This window comes from Octopus sinensis, linkage group LG24 (genome assembly GCF_006345805.1).
Source record: "Octopus sinensis linkage group LG24, ASM634580v1, whole genome shotgun sequence".
Lineage (NCBI taxonomy): Eukaryota > Metazoa > Mollusca > Cephalopoda > Octopoda > Octopodidae > Octopus > Octopus sinensis.
This window is the reverse complement of record NC_043020.1, coordinates 28179981-28205076: the sequence shown is the minus strand read 5'-3', so window position 1 is coordinate 28205076 and position 25096 is coordinate 28179981. Positions and strand designations below refer to the sequence as shown.

Below are 25096 nucleotides of genomic sequence, written 5' to 3'. Positions count from 1 at the left end.
TCATTTCCACAATCTTTCCATTCTCATTCTATAATCTTCTTTCTATCTTCCATCTCTTGTGATCTCCTCTTACATTCTCATTTACTTAAGCGGCCCTCGCACCTGACGTACCTTGCTCTATCTATTATAAACATCACCTAATATATATATATATATGTCCAAATAATAGGGTATCCTCACTTTTACGGTCCTAAATTCAAAATCAACCGTTTTTTTTACTGTACCACCATGGTCCTGAGTTGTTCTTTATAGCAGGACTTCCACGCGTAAAAATTACTATCGTTGGCTCAAACGAGATGATGGAAAGATCTTGATGAGGTATATATGTTCCGAAATAAGATATTCATTGTGTTGATCGGTGCACAAAACATCATTTGAATTCATAAACAGTTGTGGTTTGGAAAGCCAACCTAACCAATATCTAGTTAATTGATTCTTATTTGGCTTGCTTTTATAATAATTTACTACACATTCGGAAATGGCATTTTAGTTGCTGTAAAACCTTGCAGGACCCCTGCTTTCTCTAGTTAAATGCAGGATCGTAAAAGTGAGGACACTCATCCAAACTATATATATACATACATACAATCCTACAATTTACATTTAATTGATGATGATAGAGGTAATGTATTTCGTTCATACAGAAAAAATATAATTACGAGAATTATCTGCAGTTAGTTTTTATTAAAAATTCCGTAGCAATCAGATCCTTATCTTAGATTAGTGCTTAAATATAAGATTAGTGCTTAAATGTGATTAATAATTGTTTTCGTTGTGTTTTTCGGGACAGAATTCTGCTTTAAGCACCCCACATAACCCACTCATAACTTTATTATTTTGGGGAAATTTTCAGAAACTTTGTGAATTTGTGTTCTACTCACGAGAATTCATATGACTAGGGAAAAAACTTCTGTTTTTTTAATTTTCGAAATTAGAAAAAATGTTTAATCACAATTACGGACAGTTTGATTTTGGGGGGCTTAAATTGTGGCAATAGACCGTTAAATGTGTTTATCTGGAGAAAGATATCAATACTTCAGACTGACAAACAAACGAGGACGGTATGAGGTGGTCGTGAGATGTGCTAAAAATAACAGCTAAATACCCCTTCAATCACAAAAATGTTGTGGGGTGGGGTTACATAGTTCTTATGAATTCCCGTGTGTAGAACACAAATTCGGGAGAAATTTCTGAAAATTCCAGAAAATAAAAAAATCGTTTTGAGGGGTTATATGCCGTGCCAAATGTTGAATACCGCCACGTGTGTGTGTGTGTCCATGCTTTAACAGCACATGGTAGTTGTAAGCGAGTGTCATTCAATTCCAATATTTTGCAAAGACAACTCTGGATATGGGGAAATACTTCCTTGTTTGGAAACAGGTGAGGTTTGGTGACAGGAAGGGCAGACAGCCATAGAAAATCTGCCTCAAGGAATTTCGTCCTTCCCAGGCAAGCATGGCAATGTGAACATTAAAATGATGATAATGTAGGGTGCCTGATAGCGCGCCGGACGAAATGCGTAACCGTATTTCGTCTGTCGTTACGTTCTGAGTTCAAATTCCGCCGAGGTCGACTTTGCCTTTCATCCTCTCGGGGTCGATAAATAAAGTACCAGTTTCGCACTGGGGTCGATATAATTGACTTCATCCGTTTGTCTGTCCTTGTTTGTCCTCTCTGTGTTTAGCCCCTTGTGGGTAGTAAAGAAATAAAGATATATTAATTATGTCCTTATACTCTGTGGACGTAGGCATGACTGAACACTTAAGAAATTCACTTCACAACCATAAGACCCCGGGTTCCATCCCAATGGGCTACCTTGGACAAGTGACCCAAGCCTTGTTAGTGAATGTAGGTTGACAAACTATGTAGAAGCTCATCAACTGGATTGTACCAGTAATTCATTGGTCCAACCTTGTCACACTGGTTTTAGTCTTAGAATTATTATCCCATAGTTAAAACCCTTATTCATTTACCTGAAGCTGACCCTGTGCCCATCTTCATGATTAACTATTCCCAATCCTCCAAAATTTCTGGTCTTCTGCCTACAGTAGGAACAAAAGAAAAAGAAAATTTCGTAATTTATTTTTATTTGTCTTCCTCAGAAATCTGTTCCTGGCACAATGCAGACTATTGGATACATGCAGACATTGTTCAAGTTTAAGAATGGAACTCCTCGGCAAGCTGGAATATGTCAACAGGCTCGTGGAACGTTAACCATTGACAAATCCATCTTTAACAATCCAGAACATTCTCTTGAAGGTTTACAAGACTTCTCTCATGCTTGGTAAATGTTCTTTTGTATATCTTATTTTTCTATGAAGCTTTGTAGCCTAGTGGTAAGGGTGTTACACTCATGATCGTAAAATAATGGTTTCAATTCCTGGACAGGATGGTATGTTGTGTTTTTGAGCAAAAACACTTCATTTCACACTGTTACACTTCATTGAGCTGTAAATGAGTTGCAGCAATAACCGGGGAGTTACCACTGCAACAGACTGGTACCCCATTCAGGAGAAAGGGCTGTAATCTCATTCCCATGGAAATGGAGATAAGCCCAAGCCTTCTTGGGCCCATGACAAATCTAAGTTATTTTTGTATATGTCATTTTTTTCTTCCTCTACTATTGCTTGAATGTGTTGCAGTTTTCAAGAAATACCCCTCCTCCTGGGTAGGATGCTAGTCTATTGCAAGTTTTGGCCATGAGTGTAAATAAAGCATTTTATCAATCATGTTGTAAGCAGTACTGTAATTTCACCTCCTCAAAAAAAGACACCCTTCACCTTTTGAGCACCAAATGCTATAGCAAGGGAGATAATTCTGTATTGGTGACTGAAAGCAATTCCTTATCCATGTGTTTCACACAACATCCTCTGAACTCACCAACAATCATTTCACTCTCTCTCACTGTTGTGAATATAAAATCTTTACATTTACATTTTCCAAAATTTTCAGAAATTTGCCAAAAATTCAAGAAATAAATTACTGCACACTGTAACGTGGTTGGCATTTGGAAGGTCATCCAGATGTAAAAATCGTGCCAAAACTAACCCTGCCTGTGCTAGTGCCACGTAAAAAGTACTGAGTCCACTCTGCGGAGTGGTTGGTGTTAGGAAGGGCATCCAGCCATAAAATCCCTGCCAAAACACACAGTAGCCTAGGGTAGTTTTTCTACCTGGCCGGCTCCTATCAACTGTCCTATCCATGCATGCATAGAAGACGAATGTTATATAATGATGATGATGTATCAAGTGCTGAAGGAGTTCGCTTCCCAACTCTGTGATTTTGGGTTCAACACCACTGAGTGGCACCTTTGGCATGTATCTTCTGCTAAAAGCCCAAGGCTGATTAAAGCCTTGTGAGTGTGGAAGCTTATGGCTTAGTGGTTAGAGTGTTAGGATCATGATTATAAGAGTATGGTTTCGATTCTTGGACCGGGCAACACATTGTGTTCTTGAGCAGAGCAGTTCATTTCACATAGCTCCGGCCCACTCAGCTTGCTAAAATGTGCAATCCTGTGAAAGACCAGTGCCCCATCCAGGAGGGCAGAGAATATATGTGCTGCTGGAATTGAGAAACCAGCCCTATGAGTCTATGTGACTTGGGAAGAATTTTTACCCTTATCTAAAGCCTTGTGAGTGGCTCTGGTAGATGGGGACTGAAAGAAGCTTGTTGTGTATGTGCATTTCCCTCTCTCTCTCTGCCTGCCTGTCCGTAGGTGTGGGGTTAACATGCTTGGCTTCTGACCACATGGTTATAAGATAAAGGTTTACCTAAATACGTATTGTATTGATTTTGTGATTCCATTGCTGCCCACTTCACCATCTCACTTGTGTGCAAGGCATTTTAACACTATAGTTCTCTCTCTCTCTCTCATTTCTAGTTCTGGTAACTTAAACATTTTAGGTAAAGAAAACCAGTTAAAAAACCAAACATGATCTTTTACAAAATCCTCATGTCGTAACCCCTATATCCTAATAGGTTATAGAGCACTCACTTATTCATTTAGTTCTGTTATTAACTTCGTATTTTCAGTCAGTCCTCCTTCGTAGGAAGGGATTAACTGTATTTCATTAATTTTATCTTACAGGATTATCTTTGTGTTTCACAAAAACAACAATGCTTATTTCAAAGCTAAAGTACGACCCCCAAGGCTTGACGGTCGACGTATTGGTCTTTTTGCCACAAGAGCACCATACAGGCCGAACCCGATTGGACTTACACTTGCGAAAATAGAGAAGATTACTGGTAAAATGTTTCTGTTTTATTGTTTTGTTTTGTTTTTTTAACACTTTTGCAGCCGTAACATTCATTTTTCTATGCTTGTATGAGTCGGTTGGAGCTTATTTGAGGTATGTCCTTGTGGAGTATTGGAAATGAATGACTGCTTGTATGACAGTGACACTCATTTACGACTATCACACAATGTCAAGACAAGAAGACACACACACACATACATGCACGCACACAACACACGCTCGTGCAACAGACTTCTTTCTATTTCTGTCTATCAAATCCACTTACAACGCCTTGGTCAGCCTGGGGTTGTAAAAGACACTTGCCCAAAGTGTCACACTGTGGGATTGAACCCAGAGCAATATGGTTTAGAAGCATGGACTGTTTTGTAGGTAGTTTTATTCCTGTTACTGTTAATGGTGTTAAAGTTGATCCGTTGTGTGTTTTTGATTTTGTTGTCTTTCTTGGAATTCCATGACCCTTGTTTTAGAGGTGTTGGAGTGAGAGAGAGGCAAGAGAGTTTATAAATGATTGGAAAGCTTGGAGAGGGTTTTTGCGGACGGATGAGTGAATTTGATGTTGCTCAAAGGGATACGGAACCAGCATGATGCGGCAGGGGTAAACCAGCACATGCTGTTGGGCCCTGCAGTTGATATTGGGGGTTGCATTCTACACCTTGATCCAAGCATAGAACGGGGCTCGCTTCTTTGAGCTGGGAAATGAATGGAAGGCCTAGTGTGTGTCTTGTTGTGACTACCTGGTTCCTAAAACAAAATTGGGGAATAGGCCTGGGTATATGATGTGATATGGTTCTTGACATCCATCTTATTCAAATGCTTTCACATTTTTTTTTTAATTACAGGTGCCAGTATCCATTTTTCTGGGATTGATCTTTTAGATGGAACTCCAGTATTGGATGTGAAACCTTACATACCACAATATGACTGTCCCCTAGGCGCTTCTCATGCTGAATTTGAATCTGTGGAGAAAAACAATCCTTCATCACATTATCATTCCGCAAGCAACCAGTTCCCAAATGTTCTTCCTTGTCCAAGTTCTAACTTTAACCAACACAACACTTCACTGAACCAAGAACCAACACAAGACTTCAGTTCTTCAGTCAGCTCAACAGAACAAAGAAAACTCTCCAGTAATACAGAAAAAATTATTTGCTCCTCTTCAACTAATTCTTCAGATGTTTTTGCAGAGGATTCAACAATGCTTGAGGTGGATTCCATTGAAAACAGCACTTCTGGAATTACTGAGGAAGATCTTGATTTAAGAAAAAAAGCACAAAACTTTTGTTTCACATCCAAGAATTATTGCCTGGAAGATGAGTCTTTAGGCCAAGAAAAATTTCAGAAGACTCAGGCAGGAAAGATTTTCACTCATGCAAGTTCACAAGGATCAGAAGACGCTGAAGAAACAACAAGTAAAGCGTCTACAAAGAATCATAATGTTTGTCTTTTGAAATCTTCTTCCCAATCAGCCTCAATTGCTGTAACGAACTTTGATTTGAACTCAGATGCTGCTGTGACACCATTTTTTACTACAAAAGAATCTGTTGCCTTAACTCCTGTTGTTTCCACTCCTCCTACCACAGCCCAAGTTCATTCCACTCCTCTTACCACAACCCAAGTTGATTCCACTCCTCTTACCACAACCCACGTTAATTCCACTCCTCTTACCAAAACCCAGGTTGATTTCATTCCTCTTACTACAACTCCCTCTGAATCTCCTACCACAAAAGAATCTATGGCTTTCACACCTGTTGCTCCCACTCTTCTCACAACAACTCATACTGATTCTACTCCCCCTGATTCCGCTCTTCTTACTACAACTCCCTCTGAATCCACACCTCTTACTACTACATCTTCTGTTATTTTCCCTCCTGTAATCCAATACGCTGCAACCTCACCCACAGTTGCTACAACACCATCCTTCAACCCCACATCAACAAAACCCCTTGTTTCTGCAGACTGGGTCGTTAAAGCTCCGGTTCCCAAATTGACTGTCTTCTTCACTGAACGTTCCCGTCTGCAGTTGCAAAAGTTCAGCCAACACAATAAGCGGCAGGATTATCGGTTAGAATTCCTGCAAGACTCACACGAAGTCTGTCAGGCAATCTGTTCGATTCTGTCCGAAGATCCCCGTTCTGTCTATCGGAGAAACCTTTGTAAGGATAGCCTGTATTATTTCTCTGTGGACAAAGTCCATGTTACTTGTTGGTTCTTCAACAATTCTGCCGAAGTTCTTCGCATTCAGCCCTTGTCCTATTCAGAGCAAAGCAAATCAGAATAAACCACAGAACCATGATAAACTTCAATTGCAAAAATAAAAATATATTTATTTAATTTGATTGGTTAGTGTTTGATTTCATTTGATTTGTTAAAGAGAAGAGGAAAAAGAACTGCTGGGATGTTTGTGCTTTCTTCATACAATTGGTGCAGTAAAGAGAGGTATCATCTCCACAAATATTGATTTTGAAACCCAGTGGTATTTCATTGTCTATCTAGTTGTTTTAATGTTCACATTTCAGTCAATATAAAGACCTTCACCCAGAAACAAAAAAAGTAATAAACTAGCCTTGGGGGTACAAACAAGTGTGTGGAAAACAAATATAAAAAAAAAGGTGTGCTGATGACCCTGGGGGTGGGGTGGGGACTTTCGGAAAATTCACCAAGATCCGATTTTTCCATCATAACTTACAGTAAAATGGATATATATTGTTTGTTTTTTTTACGGAATCCCATGTTTTTGGTTATGGAGGATCTCCCTATCTTGCATTTGTTGATCCAGAGGAAACCTTTGATAGAATATTACGATCTGTAATCTGGTGGTTGCTAAGAAAAATAGGAGTTGATAAATGGTTGGTCAGAGGGATGCAACCAGCAAAGTGAGAATCAGAAATGTGTCTAGAGAGGAATCTGGAGCACAAGTAGATATCTACTTAGGCTTGGTTCTCAGGCCCCTCCTATTTGTTATAGTCCTTCAGATCATAACGCTGGAGTTTGACTGGTTGTCCAAATGAAGTCCTATAAGCTTATGATCTAGTTCTTATAGTGGAGACTGGAAGATTTTGAAAGAAAAAATTTCAAATGTAGAAACGAAGCATAGAACCAAGATGCCTCAGACTAAACTTATCAAAGGCTAAAGTTTTAGCAAGTAGGAAGAAGACAGAACTCTGATGCCATCATAGAAATGGCCAAAGAAGCTCAAGATCAGCACAGTCTGGGTGATTGCTTTTTTTTTCTTCTTGTGAGCAACAAGGGTGTAGCTTAGGTTAAATGGATCTTGATGTATCGGTAAGATATTCTTTTCTACTCTAGGCACAAGGCTTGAAATTTTGGGGGAGGGGGCCAGTAGACTAGATCAACCACAGTACACAACTGATACTTAATTTATCAACCCCAAAGGGATGAAGGGCAAAGTTGAACTCAGAATGTAAAGACAGACGATATTGGTAAGATATTAAGACTGCTGCTGTCCCATAATAAAACCAATTTCAATGTTGTTTAAATAAAAATTTATTCTTACAGGAGTGTACCACAATACTTGCATAATTATTTAGCTGCTTTTCATAGGTGTATTGTGATATTCTAGAAGTAAATGTACTTCATAGTTACATTAATAACAAAAAAAATATTAGCTTCGTGTGAGAGGCAGGAAACATACTCTTTGCATCACAGTTGACAAATTCCTTTAACCCAGGGTCGAGCTGCAAACAAAAAAACTTGTTTATTTAAAGTGCATCTTATGTGTGCCTCAGGTTTGTTTTATACTAAAAATTGGATGGCTGCTTATTTGTATGGCAAGAAATGAGGGTATTGTCCTTGGAAGAAGGCGGCGAGCTGGCAGATACGTTAGCACGCCGAATGAAATGCTTAGTGGTATTTCATCTGTCGTTACGTTGTGAGTTCAAATTCCGCCGAGGTCGACTTTGCCTTTCATCCTTTCGGGGTCAATAAATTAAGTACCAGTTCTGCACTGGGGTCGATGTAATCAACTTAATACCTATGTCTGTCCTTGTTTGTCCCCTCTGTGTTTTGCCTCTTGTGGGTAATAAGGAAATAGGTATGTCCTTGGAAGAGTGCATTGTAGAGAAAAAGATTTTTTAAACACAGGATAAGCAGGGACCAAGAAAACTGTTCACCTAATGTCTTTGGAACCTTGTCCAACCTCTGTGCTGATTCTAGCACACTTTCGCTTTCATCACCCTTTTTGTGAAGGAACATCTGGAACATGATAGAACATTCTATAATATGGGGTGATATTGCTGCAAGCTGATTGGTTAATACTCAGGGTAGTTGACTGATCTGAGTGTGGTCTGATCCTAGTTGTAAGAGCTGTAAGGTTCTGATTCTAAACTTTGCTAGAAGAGTAACATTCTCCACAATTCTGTGGAATGTGGCTGTAACGTGAACAGTGAGCAGTACATCAAGATACTCAAGAATATAAGAATGGTCCACATTCAGTATGACAACGCAGGACCACACACATCATTTCCTTCTTACCCACAAGGGGCTAAACATAGGGGAGACAAACAAGGACAGACATAGGTATTAAGCTTGAGAGGCGGTTGGATGGAACCTACACTCGCCTCCTTATGAGAGCTCAAAATCTCTCGTGGAAGCGCCATCCAACCAAAATGCAAATATATGGGAAACTACCACCTGTGTCATCTCTTGTAAAAGGTAGGAGAGTCCAGTTTGCTGGACATTGTTGTAGAGCTGAAAAAGAGGTAATTTCTCCTCTTCTCCTCTGGAAGCCATCTGCTCGTGATACCAGAGGGTGCACACTCTCCTACCCTGATGTAATCTCCAGGGATACAGGCATCCAGCAACAGGACCTCCGTAATGCCATGATGGACCGTGAAGTCTGGCATAGTATGGTAAATTCCATTGTCTCGACCACGGTCGAACAATGATGATGACACACGTCTTTGGCAAAAAATCAGGCAATCAGTATTTTGAGCTGGTTGGTATTTCCCATCCATTGTAAAGCCCAGATCAATGTTCTCCTTGTTCCATTTCAGGACAATGATTTGGTGACACATACAAGGTGAAAGTGGCTTTAAAGAAGTGGATGTAATTATGCATATCTGAATGTTTTCAAATTTGAGATTTGAGTTCAACAAAGGCACAAATGCATTGCTTGTGATGGAGGGACTATGTGATCAGATTATGTTATAATGATTTTAATGTATTTAGGGAAGGCCATTTGCTTGGCTGATGTAGGTTTTGTAAGGTAGTGAACATTTGTAAAAAGTATATTTTGTCAAAAATGCAATAAAGATACTTCTTTTTGCCTCACTGCCCCCCACTATATATATATGTGTGTGTGTATAAATATATATATACTATATATGTATGTATATATATATATATATGTGTATGTATGTATATAAATATAAAAATAGTATATGTATGTATGTATATATATATATATATGTATGTATATATATATATATATATACATAAATACAGTAGCCACCTCTCTCTCTCTTTCTCACTTTCTCCCCATTCTTCACCCTCTTGTACTATCTTACATTTCTCTCTCCACCCCTACACACTCAATAATACTATAATATATATAGAGAGAGAGTGAGAGGGAGAGAGAGAGGATTCAGATCAAAAGTATTATATATATTCCTCTCTCGTCTTTTTTGTCTGCACAGTTCATCCAAGAAGACGCTAATCAATATATAATCTTCTGTTTCGGAGATTTGTTTTCTATTTCTAGCAGGCAGAACGACCTCCATGCGTAGAAACCCCGCCACAAACACACCTCCGTTCCCATCCATCCCCCTATCCCATGTTTTTCTCCGTTTAGAGTTACCTACCCTTGGATGTCAATACAAAACTTACTTCCTGTCGCACAATACTTAGGTTTCACTTCCTGTCGAAAATCCCTTTTTCTACTTAAAACTCTTCTCTTAAATGTCCTGGTCGGTGAACCTTCAGTCGACCTCCGTCTTGCGCTCTTAGCCGTTGTCGTCCCGCTTCGCAGCAACATGCAGTTCCTCCCCAATTGTCCCTCATGCAACGACAGTTACTGCATCCAAGGTAAACACTTTTTAGAATTTCATAACAAAACTTCTTTCCGAGTTGAAATCCGATTTTCAGTTCGGAAACTCGAACCGAATACAAATATCGAACCAACGGAAACATCCACGAAACCTACCGAAATCACATTTAATTCACATTGTGTTTCGTTTCATTACTGTAAGAATAGAAAAAGCTAGACGCATGCATTGGGTATAACGTTTCTTACAAAAAACGAGATGGCCACGGTTGGAATATAGGTTGTTTTGTTTTTTCCGGCCGGAGGTGATCTGCTACTAAACAACAGTAACAGCCTCCAAATTAAAAAAATGTTGATCATTTCATCTCTTTTCTCTGCATCCTTCTTAGCGGTTCGGCAAAAAAGACCGATAGAATAAGTACTGGGCTTACAAAGAATAAGTCCTGGGGTCGATTTGCTCGACTAAATGCGGTGCTCCAGCATGGCCGCAGTCAAATGACTGAAACAAGTAAAAGAGTAAAAAGAGTATATGTATTCGGTAAATCCAACCTCAGATGCGCAGTTTAAATTTCTGCGAATGTCGCCAATATTCAAGAGGAAAATAATGAAAGTTTGAACGGCTTCTTTAGTCTCTTTCAACCTTCATACCTTTATTCAATCAAAGGACGATGGGCACATGCACTTGTTTCGCTCTTTATATTTACACGCAATACAAACGTAGGTCGCACATGTTCGACCGCGTACAACCAAGATGTTTGGTAAACACACAAACCTCTCGGGACATCCGTATCAAGCCGTAGCGATACTGACTTCGTTTCTACGAACCTTGCGAAAAAAGACAGTAATTTAGACTCAAAAAGAATCTATAAACAAATTAATGCAACCAAAATGTTCATCTCGGTGATATTTTTGATAAACTTCAAATATTAACATATGAATACGGACTGACTTTTATTTTCTTGTGGATTCTTCAATTGTGTATGTATATGTGTGATGCTTATATATATATATATATATATATATATATATAATATATATATATATATATATATATATATATATCTATATATATATATATGTGTGTGTGTGTGTGTGTGTGTAGATGTATATAAGGCGGCAGACCGGTAGACTCGTTTGCACCTCAGACAAAATGGTTAGTGGCAATAATTCCGGCTTTTTACGTTCTGAGCTCAAATCTCGTCCCTTCGACGTCTATAAAATAAACTAGCGGTCAAGCCCAACCAAGGTACTGCTGACGATGTAATGACCTGTCCTCTCCCTTCAAAATTGCTGGCCTCGAACTCTGCGGCGGTCCACTGTCCCGTTTAAATAGAATGTTGTGATCTCGGTTACTTATACGCCATGGAAACCGGCATTATGAGTCCAAGAGCTTGAGAGAGTGAGAAAAAAAATGTGTATGTATATATCTTCGTTCGCCCTTCTGTATGAGTGTATTGGGGTGGTTCACAACTGTTGTAACTCATTTACTCGTGGTTCTGGACCCTTTCAACTCCCTCGTTACAACTTGTCTCCTGCCGGATCGTAGCACCTTTTCTAACGAGGCTCTGGCATGAAGATTTGTCAGGAGGAAGACTTTCTTATATGGCTCTAGATTAATGCTGAAGTCTTTTAGGTAGTCATTGATAAAAGAGCTTTGATGTGTCTCTAACCATACATTATACAAAGAAAGGAACATTGTACATGGTCTGATCAATAAGTATCCGGAATGTTGCGATAGTAACGAAGCTAAAGCAAGCAGAGTAAAGCTGCTTGGCAAAGATTGACCTTGAACCTTGTTCTGCATGTGCACTAAGTTTTAAATGTTCCAGTTCACTTCTGCTGTTTACAACAGTGCTTGGAAGAAAGGTGTGTAGCGTGTGATCATTGCAGTGACCATGACACAAAGTTGAGCAGAGAATCTGCATCAAATTTTGCCAAAAGCTTGACAATATTTATGTTTGCCCCCCCCCACCACCACCATCGCTTGACAACCGGTGTTGGTGTGCTTACGTCCCTGTACCCTAGCGGTTTGGCAAAAGAGACTGATAGAATAAGTACTAGGCTTACAAAGAATAAGTCCTGGGGTTGATTTGTTCGAGTAGAGGTGGTGCTCCAGCATGGCTACAGTCAACTGACTGAAACAAGTAAAAGAATGAAAGAATATATATATATATATATATTTATATAAATATGTATGTATGTATGTATGTTTTTCTGATATTTCTGTCCTTAGGTTCCTCCGTGAATGCCCATCGTCCAAAGTTGCTTTGCTGTGGCCATACATTTTGTGAATCCTGTATAAACAAGTTGACGGTCAAGAATAAACTCAAGTGTCCAAAGTGTAAGGTCAGTGTGATTTCTTTTTGTTTCTTTTTTGTCTGTATTTTTCACAGTTGTGGTTCTAATTAGTGAAACAATAGGATGGCTGCAATGGATGCCACTATTGTTCCTCTTGAGCTTTTGCAAGTCAACGCCTGCGGGAAAGACATTACCAAAGAGCAATTTTAGAGGTTTGACATACTGGAAAGGAAGGGCTGTCGAAATTTGTAAGGCTTTTCATTACCACCCACATCTGCATTGAAAGGCAAACATATTTTGCCCTTGGGTTTTGCTACTAAATTATGTATACCAAAGGTTCTCAACGGGGGCCACATAGCCCTTTGGTGGGGGCCATTTGGAGCTCAATGGGGGGCGTTTTGGAGAAAAGGGATTGTCTTGTACCAAAGAGCATTCTTTAAATACACAACATGTTGATCTCATAAGTGTTGCGTGGTGGAAATAAATGCAATTACTAAACTTTCAATTTATCATTTCATTTTTTTTTTGCATTTCAATTTGTACATCTGTACAAGCGCATATCTAAAACGACATTCTTTATTTTTTAATCATTATCAGCTGATGTCATAATAATTTTTATATTGAAAAATAAAAATATTTTCTAGAGGGTGCCATTTGTGACTCCAAGGGTCAGAAGTGGGCCTTTGGCCTAAATGGGTTGAGAACCTTTGATGTATACCATTAAACAATATTTTACATGTTCACTCTTGGAAGTAAAATAAGAAAAGAACTGCAAGAGTTTACTCTTCTGCAAGGTAGTGAGTACGGTGGATGAAGTAAAAATCTTCACAAGTTCTGGTGGTGATTGTTCATCCATTCTTTGGATATTTCAGCTCAGGTCATCATTGGTTTCATGTGCTCCATTATATTAATTTTGCTCTGGTGAATAATGGCAGGAAATCAACACGACTTGACTTTATGAAAATCACTTACCCCTCTGCTTGTCAACTTGTCTTTCATCCTTTTGAGGGCAATAAAATAAGTACCTATTTCTTTACTACCCACAAGGGGCTAAACACTGAGGGGACAAACAAGGATAGACAGACGGATTAAATCAATTACATCGATCCCAGTGCGTAACTGGTACTTAATTTATCGACCCCGAAAGGATGCAAGGCAAAGTCGACCTTGGTGGAATTTGAACTCAGAACGTAGACAGATGAAATACAGCTAAGCATTTCATCCGGCGTGCTAACGTTTCTGCCAGCTTGCCGCCTTAAAAATAAAATAAGTACCAGTTGAGTGCTGGGGTCAGTGCTATCGACTGACTTCCACTCCTCCAAAATTTCAAGCCTTTTGACTATAATGGAAAGAGTTATTATAAAACCAGTTTTTTTCAAAAATTCTCCTTACTCTCTTTACAGCAAAGCACAAATTTTACGAAAAACAAAGGAAGTGTGAAAGCCCTGCCACAGGATATTTATGTGTCTGGTTTGTTGGCCCTCAATCAGCAGACTCTGTTCCAACGGTAAGACAGTTCTTCTGATTCTTCGCTTAGAGGCAGATAATCTTTGCTGACTTTGGCTTTTGTCTGTTTTTTTAAGAAGGAATGTGTTTGTTAGAGGCATAGGCATGGCTGTGTGGTTTAGAATCTTGCTTCCCAACCATGTTGTCTAGGGTTCAATCCCACTGCACAAAACCTTGCCTTGGGCAAGTCTCTTCTAATTTAGCCCTAGGTCAACCAAAGCCTTGTGAGTGGATTTGGTAAATGGAAACTGAAAGAAGCCCATTGTATCTATATATATATATGTGTGTGTGTGTATGTGCATCATCATCGTTTAACATCCACTTTCCCTGCTGGCATGGGTTGGACGGTTTGGCATGAAGCTGTCCAGATGCCAACTGTCTGTTGAAGCGTGGTTTCTATGGCTGGATACCCTTCCTAATGCCAACGACTTAAGAGTGTGCTGGGTGCTTTTTATGTGCCAGTGACGTAGGTGCATTAACACAGCACTGGCTTGGGTGCTTTTTACATAGAACCAGCATCTGAAAGGACAATCTTGTATGTGTTGAAGATAGCTATTTCACTCAGCTTCACGCATCTCCCAGTCCCTTGTCATTTCTTAAGTGAGGCCTAACATCTGAGGATCCTTTGTATGTGTGTGCGTGTGCACAAGCACATGGATGTATATCATGTGACATCTTGACCCCTGTCAAGATATCACATGATAGTTTTAAATGAGCATCATCATCATACAAACGGGTATTCATTTCCAGTCTTCCATGGAAAACATGTCTGGCCATGGGTAAATATTACTCTTGCTTGGAAACAGGTGAGGGTTGGCAACAGGAAGGGCATATGACCTTACCTTAGAAAAAAAAATCTGCCTCCACAAATATCTGTCTGATCCATACAGACATGGAAGAGTTGAATGCTAAATGATGATGATATCATTAACCCTTTCGTTACCATATTTCTGTTGAGATGTTCTGTGTTTCTTTCAATTACTTTAAATATAACAAAGAATTTAGTAAAATAACTTAATATTATCATTCAGCTAGTGTTAGGAACATATATTGTGACTAAGGTTTGGTGGAAGAATTTAATTCAAAACTTATGAAAACAAGACATTTGTACTACAGAGCCAGAGGTGGTTTCAGCTGGGTTAGTAACAAAAGGGTAAAAAATCGTTTCTCTATTATATATTTTAACCCTTTTGTCACCATATTTGTTGAGATGCTCTGTGTTTCTTTCAATTAATTTTAAATATAACAAAGAATTTAGTAAAATAACTTAGTTATCATTCAACTAGTGTTAGGAACACAAATTGTGACTAAGGTTTGGTGGAAGATATTTAGGTTATTGCTTTATTTTTCAGGGAGTTTCACAATCCGATCTCTTACTCTCGTGAAAAGGCCCCTGTTGTGGAGAAAAACAAAACCGGTAAGTTTGTTTACTTGATTAATTTGTTTACATAAATAGTTTTATATCGCTGGTGCTATGAAAAAACACCCAGTGCACTCTGTGAAGTGGTTGGTATTAGGAAGGGCATCTGGCTAGAGAAACCTTATCAAAACATATGACTGTAGCCTAGTGTGGCCCTCTGGCTTGCCAGCTCTTATCAAAACATCCGAAATTGAAATTGAACCAAATTCGATGACTGGCACCCATGCCAGGGGAGCGCTAACAGCTCCATCCAAGAGGGATCACTGCCAGAGCAGCTGTCTGGCACCTAAAGAGCACCATTTGAGCGTGATCGTTGTCAGCGTCGCCTCACTGGCACTTGTGCCAGTGACGTGAACAAAACATTTGAGTGAGGTTGTTGCCAGTGCCACTGGACTGACTCCTGTGCAGGTGGCACGTAAATGACACCATTTCAAGCGTGGCCGTTGCCTGTACCGCCAGACTCTGCCAGATCAGATTGGAGCCTGGCGCAGCCATCTGGTTCGCCAGTCCTCAGTCAAATCGTCCAACCCATGCTGGCATGGAAAGCGGACGTTAAACGATAATGATGATGATGATGAATGAATTCATTTCTCTAATTAACTTGTTTATATAATCACCAGAACATTGATTCTCAGTGTTCTTCACTCAAGGTAAGGTTGTCAGGCATAACTTTGTGGAACAAAATTTTTAATTTCCCCAGCTGTTCAGTTTATCGAATGGCAGTAGTCTTAACCAATCGAAATGTGTGTATGTGGCATTGTGTTTCAGTTGTTAGGCTGAAGCTCATTAGGTTGCAGGTTCAATTTCTGCATGGAGCAGTACATTGTGTCTTTGAGCAAGGCATTTTATTTCACATTGCTCCAGTCTGCTGGAACTGAGAATGAGGGTCAGTTGATGCAGCCCTCTCCCTCTCCAGCAGTCAACATCCTGGATATTCTGTTGGATCAAAGGTAGGAAGACAGTCATGTGTTTAACCTTTTAGCATTTAAACTGGCCATAACCGGCCAAAATATTTTACTTGCTTAACCCTTTCGTTACTGTATCTATTTTGAGATGCTCGGTATTTCTTTCAATTAATTTTAAATATAACAAAGAATTTAGTAAGATAACTTTGTTATCATTAAGCTAGTGTTAGGAACATAAATTGTGATTAAGGTTTGGTGGACGATTTTAATTCAGAACTTTTGGAAACAAGACATTTGTACTACAGAGCCTGAGGTGATTTCAGCCAGGTTGGTATCAAAAGGGTTAATGCTCAAACTGGCCAGTTCTGGTCTCTTAAACCTACGCCACAATATCATTTTTAAAATGAACAGTTACCTCATCAAAATCTCAAAGCTACAAAATAATGCATGATTAATAAAAAACAGAATAAATAAACCTTACTTTTGACAGAATAATGTAAATGCTCAAAGGTTAAATGTGTGTGAGATAGAAATTTGTGTCTCCTAGTCTTGGCATCTTGTGATACAGCCACAGCTGGAGCAACTTTGATCACAGGCTTGGCCAATCAGAACTGGACATAGGATAAAACACCAACGACAACTTGAACAACAACCTGTTATCTTCTTGTGGTTTAATCTGAATGTTTTATTACGTGTCTTCTCTTTGTAGTTTTCTGTTTTGAATGTCATCAGGTGTCCGCTGACATTGAATGCCTCCAGTGTGACGTAGCGATGTGCAATCAGTGTTTCAAAAAGGTCAGTGCCATCCACCACCACTACCACCACTATTACCACTACCACCACCACTGCTATTGCCACCACTAACACCACTATTACAACTATCACTATTACCACTACTACTGCCACCCCCCCTATTTTGTAGCTTAATCATAGGTTTCACCCTTCAGCATTTAACTGGGTAAATCCAGCCAAAATCCCCCCCCCACCTGTTTTATGTTCAAACCAGCCCTATCCAGCTTCTCACACCTACCTCTCAGTGTTATTCTTGAACTAAACAATCACATCACTGAAGTCTTGACTCTACAAAATATGATTTATGATTAATTCAAAATCACGTGACCACGCGACTGTCCAGACTATCAGATGTTGTTACACATCCCTAGCCACAGTGCGCTTTACATCGTTTTAGCCATCAAATGACACCACCCTGCTGGCTAGGTAAGCAGGCCAACAGTCCCCCTTGATCAAAAGGGGAACTGGAGCAATGTGAAATGAAGAGCACAAGGTACCGCCTGATCTGGGAATCGAAGTCACAGTCTAGCAATCGTGAGTGCAACAGCCTAACCACTTGGCTACATGCCTTCACTAACTGAAAATATTTATTTCTTTATTGCCCGCAGGGGGCTAAACATAGGGGTGACAAACAAGGACTGGCAAAGGGATTTAGTCCATTACATCGACTCCAGTGCGTAACTGGTACTTATTTAATCGACCCCAAAAGGAGGAAAAGCAAAATCGACTTTGGCGGAATTTGAACTCAGAACGAAATATTGGCAGATGAATTACCGCTAAGCATTTTGCCCAGCGTGCCAACGATTCTGCCAGCTTGCCACTCTTATTGAAAATCACGTGATCAACAACGTTGATCAACGTGACCGACCAGGCTATCAGATGTTGTTACACATCGCTGGTCACAATGCGCTTCACATTGTTTTAGCCTTCAAAATGACGCCACCCTGCTGGCTTATTGAAAATATTGTGAATAAATAATTACAGGTGACAGGGTAATCTGAATTCTGACGGGTTAAACCAAATATTTGTTCTTTACAATAATCTCTGATGATGACATTTGTTTCTCACTTTTGTCTATGTTGTTGTTCTTGTTGATGTTATTGTCGATGTACCTCTATTTTCCAGGTCCACACCAATTCTGTTGCTCTCAAAATGCATCAGTCTGTCCCACTAGGTTCAGAGACGGCTGCAATGTAAGTTCACAGACTTTTCCATCTTGAAAGTGAAGAAATAGAAATAATTCCATTTGGATGGTTAAACTCAAATTAAAAAACAGAAATAAATAATGACCTGTAAATATTGGGTTAAAAATCCCTTTTTGACAGAAAAAGTTGAAGGCTACCTTGAGACTTGAACCCACATCCTTTGAAAATATGAGAGATGTTCCACCACTGGACTAAAGCAATCCTTTCAATTTCTCCATGTGCAGCCTTCAGCTTTTTTTATCCAAAAGGTTTTTTTAACCTAATATCATCGTTTAACGTCCGTTCGACCAGGGTCTGGGAAGCCAGGAGGCTGCACCAGGCTCCAGTCTGATCTGGCAGTGTTTCTACAGCTGGATGCCCTTCCTAACGCCCTACATATTATTATTTATAGCTCTATCTATTTCAAGTTCAACCATTAAAAAGGGGTTATTTCACGTTCTCTCGAAGTTTCTAAATTCTTTTGATGTAAAGAAAAACAATTATAATTTTTTAGAGTTTTAGCCTCATTTCTAATGGTGACAGGTTTTTTTTCTTTAATATTCACATAAACACTACATTTTGACAGTTTGCTCTCAATCATCATTAGATACCTTATTCTTTGACATATACAGGGCTGGCCAAAAATCACCTGACAGTAAATCAAAACCATTTAATTCCAAGATTTATTTATGTTCAACAACTGAATGAATTTAATATACCTTGGTCTGGTCTGGGCACCATCTCCTATGCAGGGGCTTAGAACAAGAATTTTGGTTACATAGGTATTCTTACATTAGCATCATTAATATAAAGGTTAATTATTCAAATGATGTCAATTTATTTCTGCTTTAATTTGTATTTTTTTTTCTTAAAATTTATTTCTATTTGTTTAAAGAATTTTGATTACATACATAGTCTTAGATTAACCCTTTTGTTACCGTATTTTTGTTGAGATGTTCTGTATTTCTTTCAATTAATTTTAAATAAAATAAAGAATTTAGTAAAATAACTTAGTTACCATTAAGCTAGTGTTAGGAACATAAATTGTGACTAAGGTTTGGTGGAAGATTTTAACTCAGAACTTATGAAAACAAGACATTTGTACTACAGACCCACAGGCGGTTTCAGCCGGGTTGGTAACGAAAGGGTTAACATCATTTCAAATTTTGCCAGTATATTTCTGCATTAATTTTTTTTTATATTTAACTTTTATTTCCATCTTTTCAAGCAACCAAGAAGTCGACAAGTGCCTTGTTCATAAGAATCGGATCCTTGAGTATTACTGCCAAGATGACGAAGTGAACATTTGCTCTCGATGTGTGATAATTGGCAAACACAAGGGACATAACATTATTGCTATTGAGAAACACGTACGTTGAGAATTGTCACATTTTCCTCATTTCTCTGGTCTTCTTATCTAGGATTATTCAGTTTTATTGTGCCAGTGGCACTTAAAAGGCACCATTTGAGTGTGATTGTTACCAGCGTTGCCTTACTGGCACCTGTGCCGGTGGCATGTGTAAAAGATTCGAGCGAGGTCATTGCCAGTACCGCCTGACTGGCCCCCGTGCTGGTGGCACGTAAAAGCACCCAATACACTCTCGGAGTGGTTGGCATTAGGAAGGGCATCCAGCTGTAGAAACTCTGCCAGATCAAGATTGGAGCCTGGTGCAGTCATCTGGTTCACCAGCCCTCAGTCAATCATCCAACCCATGCTAGCATGAAAAGTGGACGTTAAACGATGATGATGATGATGGTGTCTTTAATCCTAAACTTGACTTCAAGAATTACCATTTCGAATTTTATCTTATTGTATAGATGCAGGAGAGTGGAGGCGCATGGCTTAGTGGTTAGGGTGTCAGCATCATGATCGTAAGATTGTGGTTTCGATTCCTGGACCGAGCGACGCGTTGTGTCCTTGAGCAAAACACTTCATTTCACATTGCTCCAGTCCACTCAGCTGGCAAAAATGAATAGCGCTGCAATGGACTGGCGTCCCGTCCATCTGGGGAACACATACGCCATAGAAACTGGGAAACCGGGCCCATGAGACTGGCTAGGCTTTAAAGGGGCACATTTATTTATATTTTATAGATGCAGGTGTGGCTGTGTGTTAAGAAATTCGCTTCCCAACCACAAGGCTTTGGATTCAGTCCCACTGCGTGGCACCTTGGGCAAGTGTCTTCTACTATAGCCTCAGGCTGACCAAAGCCTTGTAGGTGGATTTGGTAGATGGAAACTGAAAGAAGCCTGTCTTATATGTGCATGTTACTGTCTCCTTGTATTGATGTCAATACAAGTGGTGTTGTTTGTGTCCAATCTTCCCTGAACACATACCTGGCCATGTGGAAGCATTACCTTACTTAGAAACAGGTGAGGGCTGGCAACTGGGGTGGTATCCAGTCATAGAAAATCCACCTGAGCAAATTCCGTCTGACAAGAAAAATCCCACCCTGGGGTCAATTTAATCATCTTTCTCCTCCCCCTGCGAATAATATCAGGCCTTGTTCCTATGTTATTATTACTGTTATCTTTGTTTTATTTTCTGTACATCTTAATATCAGGCGGTGCTCCAGCATGGCCGCAGTCAAAGTACTGAAACTAATAAAAGAATATTCTCTAATTAATATATGTTTTTATTGCTCTATTGATTCTTTGTTGTTGTTTCAGAATGAGAATTTGTTGGACAGTTTGAAAGAATCTTTACCTACAGCAAGTATCGTGATAAACAAAATGAAATCATCGTTAAAGGTAACAGCACTTTGTTCCATTTCACTGGGTTCTTCTTCTGATCGTTATTACCATCATTAAGATGGTGAGCTGGCAGAATCATTAGCACGCTGAGCAAAATGCTTTCTGTCTTCACGATATGAGTTCAAATTCCAGCAAGGTCAACTTTATCTTTCGTCCTTTTTGGGGTCGATAAAATAGGTGCCATTTGAGTACTGGGATTGATGTAATCAGCATACCTCTTCCTCCCCCCCCCAATTGCTGACCTAGTGCCAAAATTTGAAACTATTATTATTATTATTATTGAGTGAGAGAGCAGTGCATGCCATCAAAGTGACACTGGGGTAAAATATACAAAACCCAGTATACCCATCATGACTACCCGTCTGATAAGGGTACACCAGGCACATGCATCACAACCATATGTGCGCGACATGGTGATCTCATATCAAGATAAACAGCACATGACCTTGCAGGTGGGGCCCAATTAGAATTTTCTTCAGGTTGAGTAGCCCATCCCGCTCAAAAGGTCCCTGAATAAGGGTTGTTTAACCCTTTCGTTACCAAACCGCCCAAAGCCGCCCGAAAAAAATTTTGGTTTATGAAACCAAACCGCCCAAAGCCGCCCGAATTTACCTATTCATATTTAAATGAGAATATCAGAGCAAATCTCTTTAGTACATTCGTGAAAACACGTATTATACTTCGTAAACAGTTCAACTACAGTTTTGTACAATAATCGAAGTGTAATTTTAATTCCGTGAATTTTGGGAGATTTTTTTCCGAAATTTGTTCCTATTGTGTTTTCAAAATTTGTAATTCTGACAAAAAATGGATACGAATTTCATTATATCAAGCAGCGAGTCAGAATTCGAAGGATTTTCTACTGAAGACCTTCATAAATCTAACTCTATGACTGAAAAAAAAAAGCACATGGTATTTGATAATGAATTTGATGTTTCATTTTCCGAAAGTGAAAACAGTGAATCTGAGATCTCCGATAGCGATAAAGAAAACGAATTGGCACCTGAATGGAGTGAAAATTTAAAAACCGTTTCTTTCGGTGATTTTTCTGAAGAAACTAGTCCAAGCCAGACTTTCCCAGGAGAGTAAAGCCTTATATATTTCTTTTTACTTTTTCGAATGAGCCCATTTGAAATCGTTACGCTAAACGTAAACAAAGCGAAAGAAAGGATAGTTTGTTATTTCCCACAACCTTAAATGAAATTAAGGCCTATTTTGCCATAAATATTATTATGGGTATCAGAAAGTTACCCAGAATAACAAATTCTATCGTAAAATTTTGTTGTATACCCAATTGAATATTAGCTAATAACCCATTTTCTATAGCGATGTTTGAACAAAATTTTAATAATTTTATATTTTGTGGAATTTACCTGTATCTACCTGCAAAGAGTCACTTTGTGACAAAAATAGTAGTATAGAATTGGTTGAGAATATTTCATTAAATTATCTTCCAAAAATCAGATTAATATATCGATAAATAAAAAAGTTGTAGTTGTTTAATGAAACCAGACTAAATTTATGATTACGTTAGAAATTAATTGAAACACATAAGGGGTGTAATTTGGTCAGAAATATAGTAACGAAAGGGTTAAGGATGTTGAAAGAACCACCCATGTTTCCAGAGGTGAATTATTCAAACCCCAAAGAATCCCTCTCAACACATGGCTATGATGCTCCCCCACTACTTCTGCTCGTGATCAGAGATGCACATATCGTCAGCCACTAAGGGACATGCTCAACTGGTTAAGGTCAAACAACTGACAGGCAAATCTGTGGTATTGAGCAGAATATTTGCTGTAGCCCATCTTTTATTATTATTATTATTATTCCTGGTTTTAAGGGTATAGCAAAAGGCCTGGTTGGAGGCCCTGCCTTCCAAGTTCTTTTGCAGGGCATAGAAAAACTGAAGGACCGTTGCAATAAGTGTGTGAATATCTGAGACGGGAATATGTTGAATAAAATCACAATTAACTGATCCTCCTGTATTTTCTTTTACTCAAAGCCAGGAACTTTTCAACCCCCTCTTGTATGTGTATATATACATATATATATAAATATTTTCAGAATGAAATGATTAAGTGCATCTTTTTGGATGCTTCTAGTTTCGTTGGCAGGGCCTTTTGGCCCTGGAGCATGCACTTTCAGAAATATCCACATACGGATTGAGAGAGAGAGAGGATCATTACAATTTATTAATTGAACACAAATGACATAAACGTTCCGACATATAATGAGAAATATGCTTAAACAAAGAGGGAGAGAGAAAGAAACATTAACCCTTTCATTACCGTATTTCTGTTGAGATGCTCTGTGTTTCTTTCAATTAATTTTGAATATAACAAAGAATTTAGTAAAATAACTTAGTTATCATTAAGCTAGAGTTAGGAAGATAAATTGTGACTAAGGTTTGGTGGAAGATTTTAATTCAAAACTTATGGAAACAAGCCATTTGTACTACAGGGTCAGAGGTGGTTTCAGCTGGGTTGGTAACAAAAGGGTAAAAAATCATTTCTCTATTATATATTTTAACCCTTTTGTTACCATATTTCTGTTGAGATGCTCTGTGTTTCTTTCAATTAATTGTAAATATAACAAAGAATTTAGTAAAATAACTTAGTTACCATTAAGCTAGTGTTAGGAACATAAATTGTGACTAAGGTTTGGAGGAAAATTTTAATTCAAAACTTATGAAAACAAGACATTTGTACTACAGAGCCAGAGGCGGTTTCAGCTGGGTTGGTATCAAAAGGGTTAAAAGGGTCAGGGTGTAGGATCCATGATTGTAAGATTGTGGTTTCAGCCGGGTTGGTATCAAAAGGGCTAAACTTCTGCAAAGCATATTTCTCATGAAACTATACAAGTCATGTGTTTTAATCCTTTTGTTACCATTTTTCTGTTGAGATTCTGTGTTTCTTTCAATTAATCTTAACCCTTTAGTGTTTAAACCGGCCAAATCCGGCCCAATATATTCTACATGTTTTATATTCAAACTGGCCATATCTGGCCTCTCACTCCTAACCTACAATACCATTCTGAAAATAAACAATCACATCATTGAAACCTCAAAGCTGTAAAGATAATGCATGATTAATTCAAAACAATTTGAGTGAAAAAGTATTACATTTAACAGAGTATTCTGAATGCTAAAGGGTTAAATATAACAAAGAATTTAGTAAAATGTTAGGCACATAAATTGTGACTAAGGTTTGGTGGAGGATTTTATTTCAAAACTTATGAAAACAAGACCTTTGTACTACAGAACCAGAGTCGGTTCCAGCTGGGTTGATAACGAAAGGGTTAAAATGTCTGTCAAATATGTTAGTGTGAAACCAGCAGCACCAAAATGGCGATGCCAAAACATCTCATACCCAGCATGTTTCTCTTTTGTTTTTACCTGTCTATTTGTACATTTGTCTTGTCTTTAGGAATTATCTACATTGGCATCAAAGGATAAAGAACACCTTGTGACAGTCAGCATAGCAATCCATGAATATTTCCATTTCTTACATGCAAAGCTACAAACGAGGTGAGACTAAAGTATTTTCACTTTATTTATGCACCTGCTCTCCACCCTTTCTCTACTGCTGCTTATCACCTCCTCCTCATCCTATTTCCATCATCACCCCCACCCCACCAATCACCACAACTGATATTCACCTGTATCCCCTTCATCCTATCTGCCTCTTTCCTTTCAAACGCTGGCAAACTTACTCACCTACCCATCCTGGGTCTCTGTCCCTGTTCTCCCTTCTACTCACTTTGTACCCTGACACAATTCTCCAACATCTCACCACCACCACCGCCTTCTTCGTCTCTCTCACTAGCTACTCCTGCTTGTCCACCCTTATGTAATGCAAGGTAACCATGTATCTCCACTACATCAAAGTCACCTGTTCCCGTCATATGTCAACCCCTCAGCATCTAACATAAAGCCACCTTCGCCTCTCTTATACCCCATACTCAGTCAAAGGGGTATG

At 38.9% G+C, this 25096-nt stretch overlaps 2 protein-coding genes across 6 annotated transcripts in view; both read left to right on the top strand.

Annotated features, from left to right (window-relative positions):
- Window positions 1–6592, top strand: LOC115223895 (tRNA (adenine(37)-N6)-methyltransferase-like). 4 transcript variants are annotated; one of them, XM_036512783.1, is made up of 5 exons: window positions 328–622; window positions 2103–2284; window positions 4088–4245; window positions 5096–5816; window positions 5847–6592. In XM_036512783.1, the coding sequence occupies exons 1-5, from the start codon at window positions 611–613 to the stop codon at window positions 6532–6534; spliced, it is 1761 nt and encodes a 586-aa protein (XP_036368676.1). In that variant the 5' UTR covers window positions 328–610; the 3' UTR covers window positions 6535–6592. The 4 variants fall into 4 exon arrangements, with proteins under 4 accessions (XP_036368675.1, XP_036368676.1, XP_036368677.1 ...); XM_036512784.1 differs by having other exon boundaries at window positions 5096–5841; window positions 5902–6592; XM_036512782.1 differs by lacking the exon at window positions 328–622 and adding an exon at window positions 1–318 and having other exon boundaries at window positions 5096–6592.
- A 3497-nt stretch (window positions 6593–10089) lies between these two features.
- LOC115223967 (RING finger protein 17) overlaps window positions 10090–25096 on the top strand; it is a 53804-nt gene continuing 38797 nt past the window's right edge. For both annotated transcript variants that reach the window (XM_029794722.2, XM_029794721.2), the window contains exons 1-9: window positions 10090–10298; window positions 12491–12603; window positions 13959–14062; window positions 15414–15478; window positions 17096–17181; window positions 18304–18371; window positions 19591–19732; window positions 21033–21113; window positions 24545–24645. In XM_029794722.2, coding sequence (XP_029650582.1) covers window positions 10247–10298; window positions 12491–12603; window positions 13959–14062; window positions 15414–15478; window positions 17096–17181; window positions 18304–18371; window positions 19591–19732; window positions 21033–21113; window positions 24545–24645 — 812 coding nt within the window. In that variant the 5' untranslated portion in view covers window positions 10090–10246. The remainder of the gene's footprint in view (window positions 10299–12490; window positions 12604–13958; window positions 14063–15413; window positions 15479–17095; window positions 17182–18303; window positions 18372–19590; window positions 19733–21032; window positions 21114–24544; window positions 24646–25096) is intronic.